Genomic DNA, 21,093 nt, shown 5'->3' on the forward strand with positions numbered 1-21,093 from the left:
GTCATTTTTGTAATGGATACAGAGTTGATGACAACTGTTTAGGCCCAAAGATAATATGGTTTTACGAACTTTCGGACCTGAACAACGTCACAGAATTGCTTAGGCTTGGAAATAATTGAGGTTTAGCCTCTTATTCTGTATCTATTCCCATAATACGCTTGAGTGCGTATCTACATTTCCTGTAACCGTTCTCAAATTGATTTTTCGTTCACTCTGAAATGTGACTGGAAGACGTCAGAAGATGTGCATTATTTGAGGTAGAAAGGAAAGAGTCTGCCTGTCACCATATTTACTTTGTATGTAATTATAGTTACACGACTTAGGAAGGGGGTCAGGCTGAAGAGAAACACTTCTGTGGCATTTGCATAAGAAATTACTTTACAAATCTTGGAAAGTAAAATTAAGTAGTCAGCTGTACCAAAGGCGCTGCAGAAATCTCAGATATACATCCTATTCTGCACTTGCATCTACATCTGTAACAGTATTAACCACGGTCACTTTCCTGATCTATAAGCGCTTTTCCTGCTTCGCTGTACTGGTTTTTGCCCTCTTTCCGTCCTTGGTAATCGACAAATCACACCTCACCACTTACCGAAAATCTTTTCAAAAGCGAGACGACTTGATATCGCTATTGCCAGATTAGAATCAGCGATAACCTTCACGTATTACTTTGTTTGTCCACCGCGTAAAGATGCTGAGTAATATTGTGAAGTATCACAGAACGTATATATACGGAATCCAATTACCGCGTTTAATTGTTGTCTGTACACAATGTTGACGCCGATTCTGTTGGCAGCTCTGCTCAGTGTCGCTACGGCACAAACAGCTGTTAACCAGTTCCCGGAAGGTTTCCTTTTGGGGACCGCCACGGCGTCCTACCAGATCGAGGGAGCGTGGAATGAGGATGGTGAGTTCATGCCAGCAAAACCATCTGATCTGTTCGCAGGCGTTCAAAGTAAATTGCACGCATTTTCGAACAACGTATCTATGGTAACTGATTTGCGTCATCTCAACTTTTCTTCTGAAATACAGTGCTTACTTTACTGACATCATACACTACTGGCCATTAAAATTGCTACACCACGAAGATGACGTGCTACAGACGCGAAATTTAACCGACAGGAAGAAGATGCTGTGATATGCAAATGATTAGCTTTTCAGAGCATTCACACAAGGTTGGCGCCGGTGGCGACACCTGCAGCGTGCTGACATGAGGAAAGTTACCAACCGATTCCTCATACAGCAGCAGTTGACCGGCGTTGCCTGGTGAAACGTTGTTGTTCAAATGGTTCAAATGGCTCTGAGCACTATGGGACTCAACTGCTGAGGTCATTAGTCCCCTAGAACTTAGAACTAGTTAAACCTAACTAACCTAAGGACATCACAAACATCCATGCCCGAGGCAGGATTCGAACCTGCGACCGTAGCGGTCTTGCGGGTCCAGACTGCAGCGCCTTTAACCGCACGGCCACTTCGGCCGGCTAAACGTTGTTGTCATGCCTCGTGTAAGGAGGAGAAATGCCTACCATCACGTTTCCGACTTTGATAAAGGTCGGATTGTAACCTATCGCGATTGCGGTTTATCGTATCACGACATTGCTGCTCGCGTTGGTCGAGATCAAATGACTGTTACCAGAACATGGAATCGGTGGGTTCAGGAGGGTATTACGGAACGTCGTGCTGGATCCCAACGGCCTCGTATCACTAGCAGTCGAGATGACAGGCATCTTATCGGATTGCTGTAACGGATCGTGCAGCCACGTCTCGATCCCTGAGTCAACACATGGGGACGTTTTCAAGAGAACAACCATCTGCACGACCAGTTCGACGACGTTTGCAGCAGCATGAACTATCAGCTCGGAGACCATGGCTGCGGTTACCCTTGACGCTGCATCACAGACAGGAGCGCCTCCGATGATGTACTCAACGACGAACCTGGGTGCACGAATGGCAAAACGTCATTTTTTCGGATGAACGCATGTTCTTTTTACAGTATCATGATGGTCGCATCCGTGTTTGGCGACATCGCGGTGAACGCACATTGGAAGCGTGTATCCGTCATCGCCATACTGGCGTAACACCCGGCGTGATGGTATGGGGTGCCACTAGTCACACGTCTCGGTCCCTCTTGTTCGCATTGACGGCACTTTGAACAGTGGACGTTACATTTAATATGTGTTACGACCCGTGGCTCTACCCTTCATTCGATCCCTACGAAACCCTACATTTCAGCACGATAATGCACCACCGAATCTTGCAGGTCCTGTATGGGCCTTTCTGGATAAGCTGCCCTGGCCAGCAAATTCTCCAGATCTCTCACCAATTGAAAACGTCTGGTCAATGATGGCCGAGCAACTGGCTCGTCACAATACGCCAGTCACTACTCTTGATGAACTGTGGTCACGTTTTGAAGCTGCATGGGCAGCTGTACCTGTACACGCCATCCAAGCTCTGTTTGACTCAATGTCCAGGCGTGTCAATGCCGTTATTATGGCCAGAGGTGGTTGTTCTGAGTACTGATTTCTCAGGTTCTATGCATCCAAATTGCGTGAAAATGTAATCACATGTCATTTCTAGTATAATATATTTGTCCAATGAATACCCGTTTGTTGTTGTTGTTGTGGTCTTCAGTCCTGAGACTGGTTTGATGCAGCTCTCCATGAGCTCTCCATGAGTACTCTTTGGGAATCGTGAGTAATGACTAAGTATAATTCAATGCATTGTCACTACGTTACGAGCTTTAGCCGAAGCAGGTCATATATTTGAATGCTCCTACACGTAGGCGCGCTTAGATTGTTTTTGAGATTGAATGTTTGCGATCTGTTTCTTTTTTTTTTTGTCATCAGTCTACTGACTGGTTTGATGCGGCCCGCCACGAATTCCTTTCCTGTGCTAACCTCTTCATCTCAGAGTAGCACTTGCAACCTACGCCCTCAATTATTTGCTGGACGTATTCCAATCCCTGTCTTCCTCTACAGTTTTTGCCCTCTACAGCTCCCTCTAGTACCATGGAAGTCATTCCCTCATGTCTTAGCATATGTCCCATCATCCTGTCCCTTCTCCTTATCAGTGTTTTCCACATATTCCTTTCCTCTCCGATTCTGCGTAGAACCTCCTCATTCCTTACCTTATCAGTCCACCTAATTTTCAACATTCGTCTATAGCACCACATCTCAAATGCTTCGATTCTCTTCTGTTCCGGTTTTCCCACAGTCCATGTTTCACTACCATACAATGCTGTACTCCAGACTACATCCTCAGAAATTTCTTCCTCAAATTAAGGCCGGTATTTCATATTAGTAGACTTCTCTTGGCCAGAAATGCCTTTTTTGCCATAGCGAGTCTGCTTTTGATGCCCTCCTTGCTCCGTCCGTCATTGGTTATTTTACTGCTTAGGTAGCAGAATTCCTTAACTTCATTGACTTCGTGACCATCAATCCTGATGTTAAGTTTCTCGCTGTTCTCATTTATACTACTTCTCATTACCTTCGTCTTTCTCCGATTTACTCTCAAACCATACTGTGTACTCATTAGACTGTTCATTCCGTTCAGCAGATCATTTAATTCTTCTTCACTTTCACTCAGGATAGCAATGTCATCAGCGAATCGTATCATTGATATCCTTTCACCTTGTATTTTAATTCCACTCCTGAACCTTTCTTTTATTTCCATCATTGCTTCCTCGATGTACAGATTGAAGAGTAGGGGCGAAAGGCTACAGCCTTGTCTTACACCCTTCTTAATACGAGCACTTCGTCCTTGATCGTCCACTCTTATTATTCCCTCTTGGTTGTTGTACATATTGTATATGACCCGTCTCTCCCTATAGCTTACCCCTACTTTTTTCAGAATCTCGAACAGGTTGCACCATTTTATATTGTCGAACGCTTTTTCCAGGTCGACAAATTCTATGAAAGTGTCTTGATTTTTCTTTAGCCTTGGTTCCATTATTAGCCGTAACGTCAGAATTGCCTCTCTCGTCCCTTTACTTTTCCTAAAGCCAAACTGATCGTCACCTAGCGCATTCTCAATTTTCTTTTCCATTCTTCGGTATATTATTCTTGTAAGCAGCTTCGATGCATGAGCTGTTAAGCTGATTGTGCGATAATTCTCGCACTTGTCAGCTCTTGCCGTCTTCGGAATTGTGTGGATGATGCTTTTCCGAAAGTCAGATGGTATGTCGCCAGACTCATATATTCTACACACCAACGTGAATAGTCGTTCTGTTGCCACTTCCCCTAATGATTTTAGAAATTCTGATGGAATGTTATCTATCCCTTCTGCCTTATTTGACCGTAAGTCCTCCAAAGCTCTTTTAAATTCCGATTCTAATACTGGATCCCCTATCTCTTCTAAATCGACTCCTGTTTCTTCTTCTATCACATCAGACAAATCTTCACCCTCATAGAGGCTTTCAATGTATTCTTTCCACCTATCTGCTCTCTCCTCTGCATTTAACAGTGGGATTCCCGTTGCACTCTTAATGTTACCACCGTTGCTTTTAATGTGACCAAAGGCTGTTTTGACTTTCTTGTATGCTGAGTCTGTCCTTCCGACAATCATATCTTTTTCGATGTCTTCACTTTTTTCCTGCAGCCATTTCGTCTTAGCTTCCCTGCACTTCCTATTTATTTCATTCCTCAGCGACTTGTATTTCTGTATTCCTGATTTTCCCGGAACATGTTTGTACTTCCGCCTTTGATCAATCAACTGAAGTATTTCTTCTGTTACCCATGGTTTCTTCGCAGCTACGTTCTTTGTACCTATGTTTTCCTTCCCAACTTCTGTGATGTCCTGTATTAAATCCAAAATTACTCTGGGGCTCTGCAGTAACCAGGGTGGCAGGCAGTTACAACATTGGATTTGGGGTTGTACATGTTGCACACCAAGTGACTCTAGTACATGTTGCTCGTGGACCCCAAATGGCGTTGTTGCTTGTGGACGATTGGAGAACAGCCGTTCCAGAGGTGGACGAGGAACAGGGCGGTATACAGGTGAAGTCCGAGCTGCGAGGAACCTACATGCCTGAAGCACTATCAGGTGCCTCCACAGGATGGTGAATGGTGGTTCCCCTGCCTCTGCACAGAGACCATGGTTGGGGCTGATCCTGTAAGAACTGGTGGTCAGCCCAATCTCCTCATGATGGATAGTGTCAATAATCTTTACATAGGAAGGCCTCGCTGACCCGTACACTGTGCACCCATAGTCTGGTTGCAAACACGTGAAATCCCTATAAAACTGGAGCAGATGTGCCCTGTCTGCTCGCCAAGAGCTATAGCTAAGGCACTCTATGATATTCAGTGCCTTCTGTGTTCTGGCTTACAGGTCTCGGAGGTGTACTGCACTAAATCCACAATAGGTCGAAGTGGGAAACGAGGCCCAGCGACCACGCTGAGTGTAGAATGGTATCTTTCACATGAAAGTCAGGAAAATTAAAAATACGACGGGAATAATTAAAATGGACAACAACACACTTATCTGCAGAAAACTCTAAACCTGTGTTTACAGCCCACTCCTCTTACCTCTGCACTGTAAGCTGCAACTGACGGCTAGGAGTTGCAAGACTGCAGGAGGAACAGAAACAGCAAAATCGTCCACAAATAATAAACGTTGTACAGAACCCTGTACCGTGGACATGATAGCAGTTATGGCTATGGCAAATCGGGTTACACTTAAAACACTGCCCTGTGGGACACCATTCTCTTGCTCAAAACGATTCGATAGCGTTCCACCAACGTGGAATGAAAAAACTGCTCAGACTGGAAAGATCATATCAAGATGGGTAGGTGGCCAAGAAATCCTCATTGATGAAGTTTCTCTACAATACTATGTCTTGGGGTAGTATCGTACGCCTTATTGATGTCAAAGATGTTGGCATAGGAAAGCCTGCTCAACAGCCGCCTCCAGGTTGGTCAGGTTGTCGACAGTGGACCGGAGTCTCCGGAATCCACAATAAGGGTGGCTAAGGAGTTGCCTAGCGTCCAACAACCAGGCCAAACGACGGTTAACCATTCACTTTTGGGTCTTTCCGACACAGCTCGTTAAGTGATACTCTCATAACTACTGGCACATGTGCGGTCCTTCCCTAGTTTGAGGAGAGGCGTCAAAACTCTCTCCACGAGTTAGGGAACTTACCTGTCGGCCATGTCAAATGAAAACTTTCGAGGACGATTTTCTTTGATGGTGTAGGTAAATGTCGACGCTTGCATTAGCGGATTTGGTCGTGACCTGGTGCAGTATTACGAGTCTCAGACAGTGTCGATTCCAGCTCCCACACGGAGAACGGGCCGTTGTAAGATTCAGGATTGTTGGATCTGAAGTCCAACTTGCCCCTCTCCACAGTTGCATGGTGTTATGTATGAGGTGGAACTACGGCCCTCGCGGAAAAAGGTGACCCGGATGAGTCACGCAATTTGACTCTTAGTCTGATCACGAGGTGTGGCCATTAATTGCACGCGTTGATCACGTAGGCTGACGTGAGGATCAATGAACTATACTTGACGGGATTTATCTGGAACATCTTAGGTGATTAGAAAGTTAGTAGACAGGAATACTTAGCTTTAATTCAGCTTCAGCGGTGAACGTCGATCTTGACTTTGTACAATAACATTTACAAGTGCAGTTATAGACTGAACTGCGAATACTTCTTTACAATTCTGATTGCTTCAACATTGATCAATTGTCAATCCATAAACTGTACGTGGCGCCGGGCTAGGTCGTAGCTACTGACTTAGCTGAAGGCTATGCTAACTAGCGGCTCTGCAAATGAGATCTCTGAAGCTATAACAAGTGAACCATTCCTATTAAAGTCGGCTGTAGAATTGGTCAGTGCGCTAGCTTTTCTCGTAAGACCAGCCGAGTGGCGGCGCTCGGTCTGCTAGCGTCGACAGTGGCGACTCGCGGGTCCGATGTGTACTGACGGACCGCGGCCGATTTGAAGCCCACAACCTAGCAAGTGTGGTGCCTTGCGGTGACACCACGCATGGTATTGGCGAATCCCTAGATCCTGGCTGACATTGGCAGTAGTCGCTGTAAAATTCTCTGCCATCGGCTGACCGGTGTCTCTGGGCGTTGTGGCAACAGTGGCTCCATCTGATGTTCTTGAGAGGGCTATGGGCTTTGAAAAAACTGCAGCTTGACAAGTGCACTGACAAACGTAGGTACAGGTACTAGAGCTGACACTAGGAACCTCTGTTTGTGTAGAAGCGTTGGCTGTCGAAATAGGCTTTTTAATGGCGGAAGGAAAATGATGTAGTGAATGTGGGAGTCTCAATGGCCTTATACATCTTCTTGGTCTTATCGTACAGGATGCGTTTCGATGTTGTAATATCCCGTGTCTTCCTTCTTCAAGAAACACACTGCAGTCCCTACTCCAGCAGGGTGATCACAAGAGCAAGTTACATACTTCGGAGAGAAGCATCCAGCTCCATCATGGGCGACCTTGCTTTTCACCAAGTGGCTACAGCCTTACATTCTAAGGTGTGCCAGAGCTCTTGCTTTTAAAACAGTGCACTGGTTTCGGGGCAAAGGGCCATACGCTTAGGTGAAGAAAACCTACCTCCGGGACTTTGGTGCTATTCAGTGTAACGATGAGGGAGTCAGATTATACGAGCTCCCCATGCATCATTTTCATATATTTTGCACATCAACGAACTGTTCATGCGCCCACTCATTCTTCGGTTCCTCCTTTGGAATTTCAAACAGATCTCTATGTGACGCAGCACCTTCGCTATGGATCAAGGTGTTGTGGGGTTCCGTTTCTAAGGCATATCCCCCAAGGCTTTTAGCTTTCCATAGATTCATTACTTGTTGTGAACTAACAGATTCAAACAACATTGTTCCATTAGACACTAGCTAGACTAATTTCAGAGTATTTGCGATGTTCTCTAAACTTTTTTTGAACATAAGAAAGCGAAACGTTGTCACTGCTGCCCTCTTTTCGCTTCGCAATCGAAAATACATTCTGAACAGCAGGATGCCTTCTGTTACTATATACGGAAGAACTCTGTATAGTCTCTGAGTCAGGAGGACTGGCTACATTAGCCCTCTTGTTATGCTGGTTGTTGGTACCTACCAGGGGCCCACCCAGTCTACTATGAGGAAATTTCGACGGTTTCACCTCGACCCCACGAGCAGGTAAGGGAGTAAAAGTCAACCTAGACAGAGCCCCACCTTCCTGCGTAATCCTCATACCACTAAGGTGCCGTAGATTCCCCAGATATTGCCCACTAACAACTGTTGCGTGCCACTCATCGGCGCGTAGCACACCTTGAGATTTAGGCGTTTATTACAGAGGTTATTAGAATCCTCGTGATCCGGGCGGTCAAGCCAAGATCCCCTTTTCCTGTGGCACACAACATTCCACCGCTGTACTGTACAGTGAGAGCTGAAGCATGCCCACAGCTTACAGTGACAGAGGACAGGTATCGCGTACCGGTCTACAGTTCATGAACCCTGGGGTCGCGAAGCCCATACTCAGAAAACGAATGCTGAGCCCCTGAGGGCATGTAGATGTGAGTGGTTGACAGAAACATCGATACTGCATGTAACACTGACAGTTATCCTGCTGGAAGATCCTATCGCCATTCGGCAAAACGTAAAGTACGATGGGATCCAGGCGGTTTGCAATAAATTTCACGTAGTCCGTATTTGTGAGACCTATCGCACAATCAGCCTAAGGGCTCAAGCGTCCAAGTTATAGAAGAATGGAAAAGACAGTTGAGGATCTGTTAGAGGACGATCAGTTTTGGATTCGGATCAATAAACGCAGTTCTGATGTTGGGATTGATGATGGAAGCAAGACTTAAGAAAATAAAAACACGTACATAAGATTTATGGAAAAAGCAATAGTTAAGAAAAATCAAGAGCATTTGTTATCTCCCTATGTCTTACCACTAATTCTTGCAAAAAGTATAGCAGCATCTATAAGTGTAATATCACACAGCAAGCTGTATGGTCACGAATGTAAATATTCATATCACTGATTCCTGTATCCACTGTCACAGCTCCCAAGACTAAGACCGTGCCACTAACACCTTGGCCTCTTTCCACGAGGCCCCAATAATTTTACATTCCTCCACCCGCTGACCGAAGCGCGACAGACTCATCGGTTAAGAGCACATTCTTGCACTCATTCATGGCCCAATGTCATTGTTGCTGATTCCACTATCAAGCGGTCTGTCTCTTCACCACCGATAATGAGTCACAGTGTTGGACAGCTCACATATTGACGGACATACGTGAGCCACCAATACATAATTATCGAGGAACATTGGTTCCTGAAGCAGCTGTAAGCTGCCAGTGCTACATCGGTTGAGTGTGTGTGTTCGAACGCTGTCAAAGTCGTATTCGCTATTCTGTGGTCCCGCCTAAAAGGTGAATTAAATTAGCCCTGCCATTGACAACCTGCAACTGAGAATAACATGTGGAGTCATTACCTAAGTAGTAACAGTACTCCACTATAACTTAATCAGAATCAGTACTTGGAGTCTAACCCTAGGAGAAGTAGAACAACTAGGCACTGATACTATATTTTTTTTAATGAAAACAACTTTCGAAGAAAAATATTAAAATTGAAAAACTACAGACATAGATCTTTAACTCTTAGCCATTAATCTAAATTTGAGGTTGGCAGAACATGTATGACTTAGAAGTCGCCTCACTATTTAATCAACGGAAATGGTTGATACTATTTAGCATCGAAACAAAGGAAACCTCCACCCTGTGCGGCACTGACGATAAAGAGCACTGTGATCAAGCAACTGGATCTTAATATAGCTACTGTTAAAAATTCCTTATTTTGCTGGCCGTGGTGCTTATATCACCGAATTCACTGCTGTGAAGAGCAGTTCACCAGCGCCGAGCTGCTCGGTGCCGAGAACGTGCGCTGCGTAGCTAAAAATATTGTGACTGCACAGAGGACACGAAACAGCGTCCGCAAACTCCTAGTTTCGAAGCCACTTCCGTGCAATGCCGGCCACAGGCCAAGAATTCTGCTTGTTCATAAGCCAGGAGCAGAGACTTAGCTCAAGTGTGCGGTCGTGAAGAAGCACTTCGTAATACCTCAGTCTTCACGAAGAATCACATCTTAGTTTCTCTGCTCCCAGAGAAACGAATGCTGCCATTCCTAGAGGCGAAATCAGCACTTCCGAACCTAATTGTGAGACTGTTCACTCACACCTTGCTAGCAAAGTCTCAAAACGCTACCCAGCGAAGTGTGTCCTACCAACACCTGCCAGAGATCCCCTCGCCGCGCAGTGCCCAGTTGAGAATAAACCTCAGCTCGTTAGCGTGAACTCTCCTTGCGGACGATCACCACGCCCGTTAGAAACGGAATGTCTCCCACTCTGCGAGTCATGAAGTTGTCAGCTAACTGCATTCACCTCATACATTGTTCGGTAGAAATTTCTAGAACAAACTGTGGCCCCTCCTCCATCTACAAGTCAGCCAGCAAGATACTTTTCTCTGTCTTTTTGTGGAAATACGCGTTGGTGTTTGACAAATTCCTCATAAATTCCTCTGTGCTAAAGAAGGCCGGTGGCGGCGTTTGTAAGGTGATACCTCTACGATCTTCTGCTTTCAGCGTCGTCTCGCACCCCGCCTACTTAGCAACCGCAGGGCGTCTGCGAGAAGCTCCTTTCCGCCTGCTTCTCGACGGGCGGCGGAGCAGCCGCAGTAAATGCACGGCGCCCTCTTTTCAGAGCCATAAGCCGTCCTGTCTGTCCCCTTTATTCAAATTTGTGTGTGTGTCGCGGTGCAATGTCCGTTTGCAACAGCGAGGTGTGAGGTAGGGACCTATAATGACAGCTGATTCATCACAACTACTCTATTAGCAGCCGTAAGGAAGTGGCTTTCGAATGGGAATCGCAAACGTTTGATGACAAGGCGACAAGTCATCCGAACTCTCCTCCGTAAAAAAGCACTAGTGACAGTACGTGTGTCATACGCTAGGAATCTCTTATCGACGTACGTACCTAATTTATATGCCCAGTATGTGAGTGAGATATGCCTCCTTGCCCGATTTAGGTGTTCATATGAATGTGATGTCATCACTCCCAAGGAAATGATGAACACATAATAGTTTGTCACGTAAGTTGCAACAAATGAAAGCAACAGCTTCACAATCGCACGGTTTCTCTGTGCTCCGTCAAAATATACGTTTTGAACGTTTTTGAAGTTGCGTTCCATATTGGAAGTCTTGGCTCTTGAATTGTTTTGTTGTAACATAGTTCACAGCATTTTACTTGTTGCATTCATTTCTGTGAAACGTCTATACATATATGTGGTATCTCGCCTGCTCTCATTATTCATCACATAGACTTGAGACGGTAGCGTATCCTTACCACATGGCTCATATTCTATAAACAGTGCATAGTATGAGAGCTGCCAAGACAACAGAAAGAGAACAAATGTCTCAGTGACCGGGCGCACAGTTAATAATTTGGAGAAAAAATAAATTTAGAAAAAAGTAATCTGCGTGAAACAGTTTCGAAACCGGGTCATCCACATAGCAGTTCAACACCGCAACCACATAACCACGACGCTCTAGCTACTAGAATGTGCGCAATGTTCCACTTGTTAATCTTGGACCATTCACTGGTTCTATTTTGCTTTTTCGCACTTCAGTACACCTTGTTCCTATTTTCATGCCTGATCTGTGTTCAGTTTTTGACGGACTAACCACTTGTCCATCTTACCACTATATCTCAGGGGGGAGCGATGAGGTAGGTATTTCTCAGAAATTACCTATTTTGTAGCTCTTGTCGTTTCGAGCAAACATGTTCTACACTTCGTCAAACAATGATTCGCTTTGTACGCAGGCAAGGGCGAGAACATCTGGGATCACATGCTGCACGAACACCCGGAGTACGGCACGAACGGCGACAACGGCGACGTGGCCTGCGACTCGTACCACAAGTACCAGGAGGACGTGCAGATGCTGAGCGCGCTAAACGTGAGTATTCTGTCTGCCACAACTCATGTGACGAATCGAGCGAGTGCTAAAGGACTCTTCAAGTTGGTAAGCAAAGGCGATTGTGCTGAGAGTGGTAGGAATCGTCTGCTTATTTTTTAAAATATCTCTTGTTTGCAACAGCTAATGCCCTAGCAAAAATGTGTTTCTGGCTTCTGTGACGCTTTAGTGTTAATTCGCAATAACTCATACAACCATTTGCCTTTCCTACAACTAACTGGTATAATATTTTTACAGTAGTCCTTCTTTATACGAAATTTCACGGATCAGTAGTACAGGAACATATCTAATGAGAAATGTTAACTTCAGGGACACTAAAATAATTACCTTTTATTCTTTAAAACTGTGTCTTTTTATGAAAGTGGAAAGTACGGGGGGGGGGGGGGGGGACGTTCAATAAGTAGTGCAACACTTTTTATTTTGGTTGAAAAAAATGCGGAATCTGTTATGGACAATGTGGAATATTCCCGGTTCAGCTCCTATAGTTTCATGAAGTTCCGATAGGTGATGGCGCTATACGTTGACTTCAAAATGGCGTCTTAAACTAAGATGTGTTGCAGAGAGTTGTCCTTGACCTTCTTTTGGCGGGAAACGAGAACGTCGCAGATATTCATACGCGCCTCACACAAGTCTGCACACCCCAGAGGGGCTCACAAAACTTCACTGGACCGTTCCTCCTCACACGCCCTACAGCCCGGATCTCGCACCTTCCGACTTCCATGTGTTTGGCCCAATGAAGGGTGCACTACGCGGGATGGGTTGATGGGGAGGTCATGGATGAAGCAAGACGTGGGCTCTGACGTCGACCAGAAGCGTGGTACTATGCGGCGACAAAGGTCCTCCCAGTAAAGTGGCGTAAGGCTGTCGCACTGAACGGAGATTATGTTCAAAACATAGGGTTTTGTAGGCAAAATAGGGGGAATAATGTACGAGAATCGTGAATAAAGCCACTCTGCTTTCAGAAAAAAAGTGTTGCATTGCTTATTGAACACCCCTCGTAAAGTACCTTCGAACCTATAGCTAAAGCCTCGTGTTCAGGTTCCTAGCATTCTCTGAGTAGGAAAGGTTAATTGTCTACCCCGCCTGGTGTGGGTAGAACACAGTTTATTATCGCTTGCACTGGTAATGACGCAGAGACTAGTGGAACATCTGGCTCCTCTGGTTGAATGACAGCTCACTTCTCGAAGTCAACGCCTAGCCATTAACAAAGACTGGAGCAAATCGAAAGGCGTCGAAACTGTGGCAATATGTCCAGAGAGCGATGTGGATCGAAAAACGCAAACAAGCAAGGTCCACCTCTTGACTGTCAATGGCGTGAACTGATGGCTTCAAACAACGGCGAGAAATGTCGGACGAGTGCATGGCGGCGGTGTTTATGGTCTCTGTCATGTAAGCGGACAGTCCCGAGTGACATGCACGCAGCACCGCCGGCTCCGTCCGTGGGAACAAGCTGCAGCCGTGCTAGGGAGCCCGACTACAGCTCACCTTTCCTCCAAATCGATAACCGGGCTGAATGCGAAATCTGAATCACTGTTCAATACTGAAGTTACAATCCATGCATTCTCTGTAGTGCAAAACCACATACTTCACTGAAAAAATGCAGTATATTCCATCTGTGTCTCCTTCCTCGGTTCATTAAGACAATGCTATGTAAGTACAGTAGCGGGGATTTCTGCTGTCAGTGTAACGTTCCAAGTACATTTTACTTCCCATCAAAGAATCACATAGCGAAAGGAAAGAGAGTCAGCATTCACATTCATCACTGTTGCTTCCAGTTGCCAACTGCCATACCTACTGCAGATATCTTTCCCAAACACTTGTAATGGAAACAGTTTCAGCAACACTACCACATAATTAAATATCAAGAATGAAATATAGTTTGTAGATAACTGTGCTAGATGGCATACACCACAGTAAAATAAATACACTCAATCAAAAACTTACAACAACCAACAAATGAGTTTAATCACAAGACATTTGACACAGAACAGAGTATAAATCTTGTTGTTGAAACGAATATATGGATTACAAAAATATTTAATTAAAAAGGAGCAACTCTTCCATTCCTACTAGGTAGTTATTTTGGGATGTGGTTCTTGCACATTCCTGTAAAAGGGTCTGAAGAAGTTCTTGCTGGCGGCTAAGAAAGCGCAGTTCGTCGCCACAATGGCATCGCTGCCATTCTTTATAGAATTCAGACACGTCGACTGTGGCCAACTGATATCTTCACTTATCCATCAGAGTTTCTCGTTGTCGTCAACGCATAATGTCGATGAAATGGGTATCCAGACCAATTGTCCAGACGTTTACGTGCTTGCAGTGTGTGACAGCTCTACCTCGGGACTTTAACGATCTTATTTTCTTAATTCTCTCTCTTACATCATTTGCAACAGATAGTTCGGCACTCTCACTATTAATGAGAAAGTACATAATTTCGTCTCACCCCCTCCCATCATGAACCATGGACCTTGCCGTCGGTGGGGAGGCTTGCATGCCTCAGCGATACAGATGGCCGTACCGTAACTGTAACTGTTGAGAGGCCACACAAATGTGTGATTCCCGAAGAGAAGCTGCAGCCTTTTTAGCAGTTCCAGGGGCAACAGTCTGGATGATTGACTCGTCTGTCCTTGTAACATCAACGACCTTACTCTGCTGGTACGGGGAACGGCTGAAAGCAAACGGAGACCACAGCCGTAATTTTTCCCGAGGACACGCAGTTCTACTGTATGGTTAGATGATGATGTAACCATCTTGGGTAAAATATTCCGGAGGTAAAATAGTCCCCATTCGGATCTCCGGGCGGGGACTACTCAGGAGGCTGTAGTTATTAGCAGAAACAGAAACAAAACGGATCGGAGCGTGGAATTTTAGATCCCTTAATCGGGCGGGTAGGATAGAAAATTTAAAAATGGAAACTGATAGGTTTAAGTTAGATACAGTTCGAATTAGTAAAGGCCGGTAGCAGGAAGAACAGAACTTCTGGTCAGGTGAATATAGCATTATAATTACAAACTCAAATTCGGGTAACGGAGGAGTGACTTTAGTAATGAATAAGAAAGCAAGAATGCGGGTAAGCTACTATCAACAGTATCCTGAACGCATTATCGTAGCCAAGACAGACATGAAGCCCAAGCCTACTCCAGTAGTACAAGTTTACATGCCAACTAGCTCCGCAGATGATGAAGAGATTGAGGAAATGTACTTTGACGCAAAAAAAAAAAAGAAAGTATTCAGGTAGTAAAGGAGATGAAAATTTAATTGTAATGTGCGACTGGAATTCGATAGTAGGAAAAGGAAGCAACGGAAACCTTGTGGAGTTATTCACAGATCATAATTAAATCATCGCCAACACTTGGTTTAAGAACCATGAAATAAGGTTATATTCGTGTAAAAGAGCTGGAGGCACCGGAATGTTTCCGATTGATTATGTAATGGTTAGACAGAGATTTAGAAACCAGATTTTAAATTTATAGGGGCAAATGTGGACTCGGATCGCAATTTATTGGTTATGAACTGCAGATTAAAACTGCAGAAACTGGAGAAAGGTAGGAAATTACAGAGATGGGACCTGGATAAGTTCAAAGAACTAAAGTTTGCTGAGAGTTTAACAGGAAAAATTAGGGAACGAGTGACAAGAACAGGGGAAAGGAGTACAGTAGAAGGAGAATGGGTAGCTTTCAGAGACGAAATAGTGAAAGCAGCAAAGGACCAAGTAGGTAAAAAGACAAGGGCTTGTAGAAATCTTTGGGTAACACAAGAGATATTTAATTTAATCGATGAAGGGAGAAAATATAAAAATGCCATAAACGAAGCAGGTGAAAGGTAATATAACGACTGAAAAATGAGATCAACATGAAGTGCAAAATGTCTAAGCAGGAATGGCTAGAGGACAAATGTCAGGATTTAGAAGCATATTTCACTAAATGAAAGATAGATACGTCCTAAATGAAAATTAAAGAGGCCTTTGAGGGAAAGAGAAGCAGCTGTACAAATATGAAGAACTCAGATGGTGAATCAGTCCTAAGGCAAGAAGGGAAGGGTGAAAGGTGGAAGGAGTGTATAGAGGAACTATACAAGGGACATGAATTTGAAAGCACTATTATTGAAAAAGAAGTGGACTTAGATGAAGACGAGATGGGAAAAATGATCTTCCGAGAAGAATTTGACAAAGCTCTGAAAGATCTAACCCGAAACAAGGCCTCGGGAGTAGACGATATTCCATCAGAATTACTGATAACCTTAGGAGAGCCAGCCATGATAAATCTCCTCCATTTGGTGTACAAGATGCTTGAGGCATTCAAAATAGCCTCAGACTTCAAGAAGAATGTGGTAATTCCAGTTCGAAAGAAAGCACTTGCTGACAGGTGCAGAAATTGCCGAATCATGTAAGCAAGCGATGGCTGCAAGATACTAACAGAAATTCTTTACAGAATAATGGAAAAACTGGTAGAAGCGAGGTAATACTGACCCTACGAGTTATCTTAGAAGATTGGTAAAGGAAAGGCAAACCTACTTTTATAGAATTTGTAGACTTAGAGAAAGCTTTTCATAGTGTTCACTGGAATACACTATTTGAAATTCTGAAGGTAGCAGGAGCAAAACGCAGGCAGAAGGGCTATTTACAACTTGCACAGGAATAAGAGTCGGGGGGCATGAAAGGGAAGCAATGGTTGAGAATGGAGTGAGGCAAGTTTGTAGCCTATCCCCTATCTGTACAATGAGAAGCAGTAAAGGAAACGACAGAGAAGTTTGGAATAGGGATTAAAGTTCAGGGAGAAGAAATTGAAAGAGCAATTGAACGGAATGGACGGTGTTTCGAAAGGAGAATATAAGATGAACAAAAAAAAAACACAAGTATAATGGAATGTAGTCAAATTAAATCACGTGATGCTAAGGGTGTCAGATTAGAAAACGAGATACTTAAATTATTAGATGAGTTATGCTATTTCAACAGCAAAGTAACTGGTAATGGCCGAAGTATAAGGGATATAAAATGTAGACTAGCAATGACAGGAAAAGGATTTCTGAAGAAGAGAAATCTGTTAACATCGAATATAGTTTTAAGTGTTAGGAAGTCTTTTCTGAAAGTATTTGTTCGGAGTGTAGCCACGCATGGAAGCAAAACATGGACGATAAACAGTTTAGATAAAAAGAGAATAGAATCTTTCGAAATGTGGTTCTACAGAAGAACGCTAAAGATTAGACGGGTAGATCACATAACTAATGAGGAAATACTGCATAGAATGGGGAGACAAGAAATTTGTGTTGACCAGAAGAAGGAATCCGTTGATACGAAATATTCTGAGACATCGAGGTATCACAAATTTAGTACTGGAGGAAGTGTGTATGTGTGTGTGTGTGGGGGGGGGGGGGGGGGAATTGTAGAGGCAGACCAAGAGATGAATACAGGAGCAGATTCAGCACCGCAACGATCCGTGCCTTGGCTTCACGTGCGGTTGTCAGTTGCCCGCAGCCTAGGGTTCGCAGTGTGCGGCGGCCATGCTCGCCACGTGTGAGCGATCTTTCGTTGTTCGATGAGTTCTCTTAGTAATTCGCTGTCTTTTTATTCCTTTGACCGTTCACTTTCCTCAGGTTACTTTGTGACAGCTTGGTGCGGCACTGTTGCTTTCACTCTGACCAATCCGACGGTATCAGCCTCACACACTGACGGAAAAAAATCGCAACACCAAGAAGGAGTTGTACGACATAAACGAAAACTGTAGGCGTGTTTCTTCATCTGAAAGGTTATGTCTATTCAAATATCTCGCCAATCGTATTATAATGGCGCTAATAGCGCCACAATGACGACGCTCATAAGGTTACGCTGTAATGGTCGTGAGCGTTAGTTACCTTTGAGATTAGATGTGGTGACTTGATGTTAGTTAAGAATGCCTTCAAGTCGACGAAGACACCTTTATCAACATCTCACTGAGTTTTGACGAGGTCGTATGATAGGGCTACGAGAAGCTGGATGTTTCTTCTGCAATACTCACAGTGTCTGTGATTACTGGCGGCAGTGGTCTCAAGAACGTATGTATGGTGGGAAGGGGACTGGGCTCCGGACGGTCACGCAGCACAACCGAGAATGAAGACCATCGTGTTCGGCGTCTCGCTCCGGTCCATCGTACCTCATCTGCAACAGCGATTTGAGCACCAGTTAGCACTACAGTGACACAACGAACTGTTACAAACCGGTTACTTCAAGGAAATCTTCAAGCCAGACGCCCTGTCGCAACCATTCCGCTGATCCCAAACCACCTCCATTTGTGACTTCATTCGTGTGAAACGAGAGCTCATTGGAGGGCAGGGTGAAGGTCTGTTGTGTTTTCTGGTTTTGCCTCGGTGCCAGTGATCGCCGTATTATGTTTATAAAGAGACCAGTTGAAGGCCTGCAACTAACCTTGTGCGTGCTTGACACACTGGACCTACACCTGGACCTGTGGTCTGAGGTGCGATTCCGTATGGTAGCAGGAAGACTCTCGTGGCTATCCCACGCATCCTAACTGCAACTGTGTACTTCAGTCTGGTGATTCGACATGAGCTGCCATTCATGAATAGCATTCCAAGGGGTGTCTTCCAACAGGATAAGTGTGTCGACATGTTCCCTTGGCCTGCGCGATCACCAGATCTGTCTCCAACCGAGCATATATGGGCCATCATCGGATGACAACTCCAGTGTCATTAACCGTCCACCGACCGACTGTAACAGGCATGGAACTCCATCCCACAAACTGACATCCGGCACCTGTACAACACAATGCATGCATGTTTGCATCTTGACATTCGACATTCTCGTGGATATAACGGTTACTACTTTACCACCATTTCACACTTTCAATGGCTTATTTTGTGCTTATATTAACCAGTGATCTTTCAACGTAAATAGCTTAAATCTGATACCTAGGCAATTACACTAGATTAACTATATTTTGGTGTTGCGATAGTTCATTCCGTCACTGAAACTTCCTGGCAGATTAAAACTGTGTGCCCGACCGAGACTCGAAATTGGGACCTTTGCCTTTCGCGGGCAAGTGCTCTACCAAGCACGACTCACGCCTCGTCCTCACAGCTTTACTTCTGCCAGTATCTCGTCTCCTACATTCCAAACTGGTAGAGCACTTGCCCGCGAAAGGCAAAGGTCTCGAGTTCAAGTCTCGGTCCGGCACACAGTTTTAATCTGCCAGGAAGTTTCATATCAGCGCACACTCCGCTGCAGAGTGAAAATCTCATTCTGGAAACATCCCCCAGGCTGTGGCTAAGCCATGTCTCCGCAATATCCTTTCTTTCAGGAGTGCTAGTTCTGCAAGCTTCGCAGGAGAGCTTCTGTAAAGTTTGGAAGGTAGGAGACGAGGTACTGGCAGAAGTAAAGCTGCGAGGACGGGGCGTGAGTCGTGCTTGGGTAGCTCAGTTGGTAGAGCACTTGCCCGCGAAAGGCAAAGGTCCCGAGTTCCAGTCTCGGTCCGGCACACAGTTTTAATCTGTCAGGAAGTTTCATATCAGCGCACACTCCGCTGCAGAGTGAAAATCTCATTCTATTATTTTATTTTTATTTTATTTACATGTCAAGTTCCATAGGACCAAATTGAGGAGCCAATCTCCAAGGTCATGGAACGTATCAGTACGTGAACTTACAACATAAAAGTAATAACAGATAAAAATAAATGTTCATGAACCTGAAAGAAAATCAGTCCATAAGTTTAAGCAAACGCTATCAGCAATACAATGAGAATCAGCTTAATTTTTCAAGGAACTCCTCGGCAGAATAGCAGTGACCCATGAGGAAACTCTTCAGTTTCGATTTGAAAGCGCATGGATTACTGCTAAGATTTTTGAATTCGAGTGGCAGCTTGTTGAAAATTGATGCAGCAGTATACTGCACACCTTTTTGCACAAGAGTTAAGGAAGTCTGATCCAAATGGAGGTTTGATTTCAGCCGAGTATTAACCGAGTGAAAGCTGCTTATTGTTGGAAATAAACTAATATTGGTAACAAGAAACGACAATAAGGCATATACAATTTGAGAGGCCAATGTCAAAATACCCAGACTCGTGAACAGAGGTTGACAAAAGGTTCGTGAACTCACACCACTTATTACCCGAACCGCCCGTTTCTGAGCCAAAAATATCCATCTAGAATGGGAAGAGTTACCCCAAAACATAATACCATACGACATAAGTGAATGAAAATAAGCAAAGTAGACTAATTTACGTGTCGAAGTATCACTCAGTTTCGATACCGTTCGAATAGTGAAAATGGCAGTATTAAGTTTTCGAACAAGATCCTGAACGTGGGCTTTCCACGACAGCTTACTATCTATCTGAACCCCTAGGAATTTGAACTGTTCAGTTTCACTAATCATATGCTCGTTCTGTGAGATTAAAACGTCAGGTTTTGTTGAATTGTGTGTTACAAACTGTAAAAACTGAGTCTTACTGTGATTTAATGTTAGTTTATTTTCTACAAGCCATGAACTGAGGTCATGTACTGCACTTCTTGAAACAGGGTCAATGTTGCACACAACATCCTTTACTACCAAGCTAGTGTCATCAGCAAACAGAAATATCTTAGAGTTACCCATAATACTAGAGGGCATATCATTTATATAAATACGGAACACTGATCCCTGGGGCACCCCCCACTTGACAGTACCCCACTCAGATCCCACACCACAGCCGTTATCAACATTGTGAATAATGACCTTTAGCTGCCTGTTGCTAAAGTAAGAGGTGAACCAATTGTGAGCTACTCCCCTTATTCCGTAATGGTCCAACTTCTGGAGCGATATTCCGTCACTGTATTTGTATTTAGGCAGTGAATCCCCACAGTAAGCCTTATCTCTTATACACTTATTATAGCTTTTTTTCATTTTCCCTTTTGCAGTCTCGTCCACCTGAAGAAGGGCTTATGATTGCCTGAAATCGGTAGTATTTTTAAACCAATAAAACTGTTTACTACTGAAGTGGTTGATTATCTGATTATGCTACAGAAAGAAGAGACAGGTTTAACATTCCGTTCAGGACGAGATCATTAGAGGTGGAGCACAAGCTCGAATACGACAAGGATGGGGAAATAAACTGATCCTTCTTATTCGCTACTTACGGAAACGAAGGAAAACCTGAATC

At 44.3% G+C, this 21,093-nt stretch overlaps 1 protein-coding gene across 1 annotated transcript in view; it reads left to right on the forward strand.

The window, feature by feature from the left end:
- Positions 1 to 771: 771 nt before the first annotated feature.
- Positions 772 to 21,093, forward strand: part of LOC124622458 (myrosinase 1-like) — a 78,936-nt gene continuing 58,614 nt past the window's right edge. Inside the window, exons 1-2 of the mRNA XM_047148162.1 lie at positions 772 to 907; positions 11,820 to 11,953. Of these exons, the coding sequence (XP_047004118.1) occupies positions 772 to 907; positions 11,820 to 11,953 (270 nt within the window). The remainder of the gene's footprint in view (positions 908 to 11,819; positions 11,954 to 21,093) is intronic.

Source organism: Schistocerca americana, chromosome 7 (assembly GCF_021461395.2).
Source record: "Schistocerca americana isolate TAMUIC-IGC-003095 chromosome 7, iqSchAmer2.1, whole genome shotgun sequence".
Classification (NCBI taxonomy): Eukaryota; Metazoa; Arthropoda; class Insecta; order Orthoptera; family Acrididae; genus Schistocerca; species Schistocerca americana.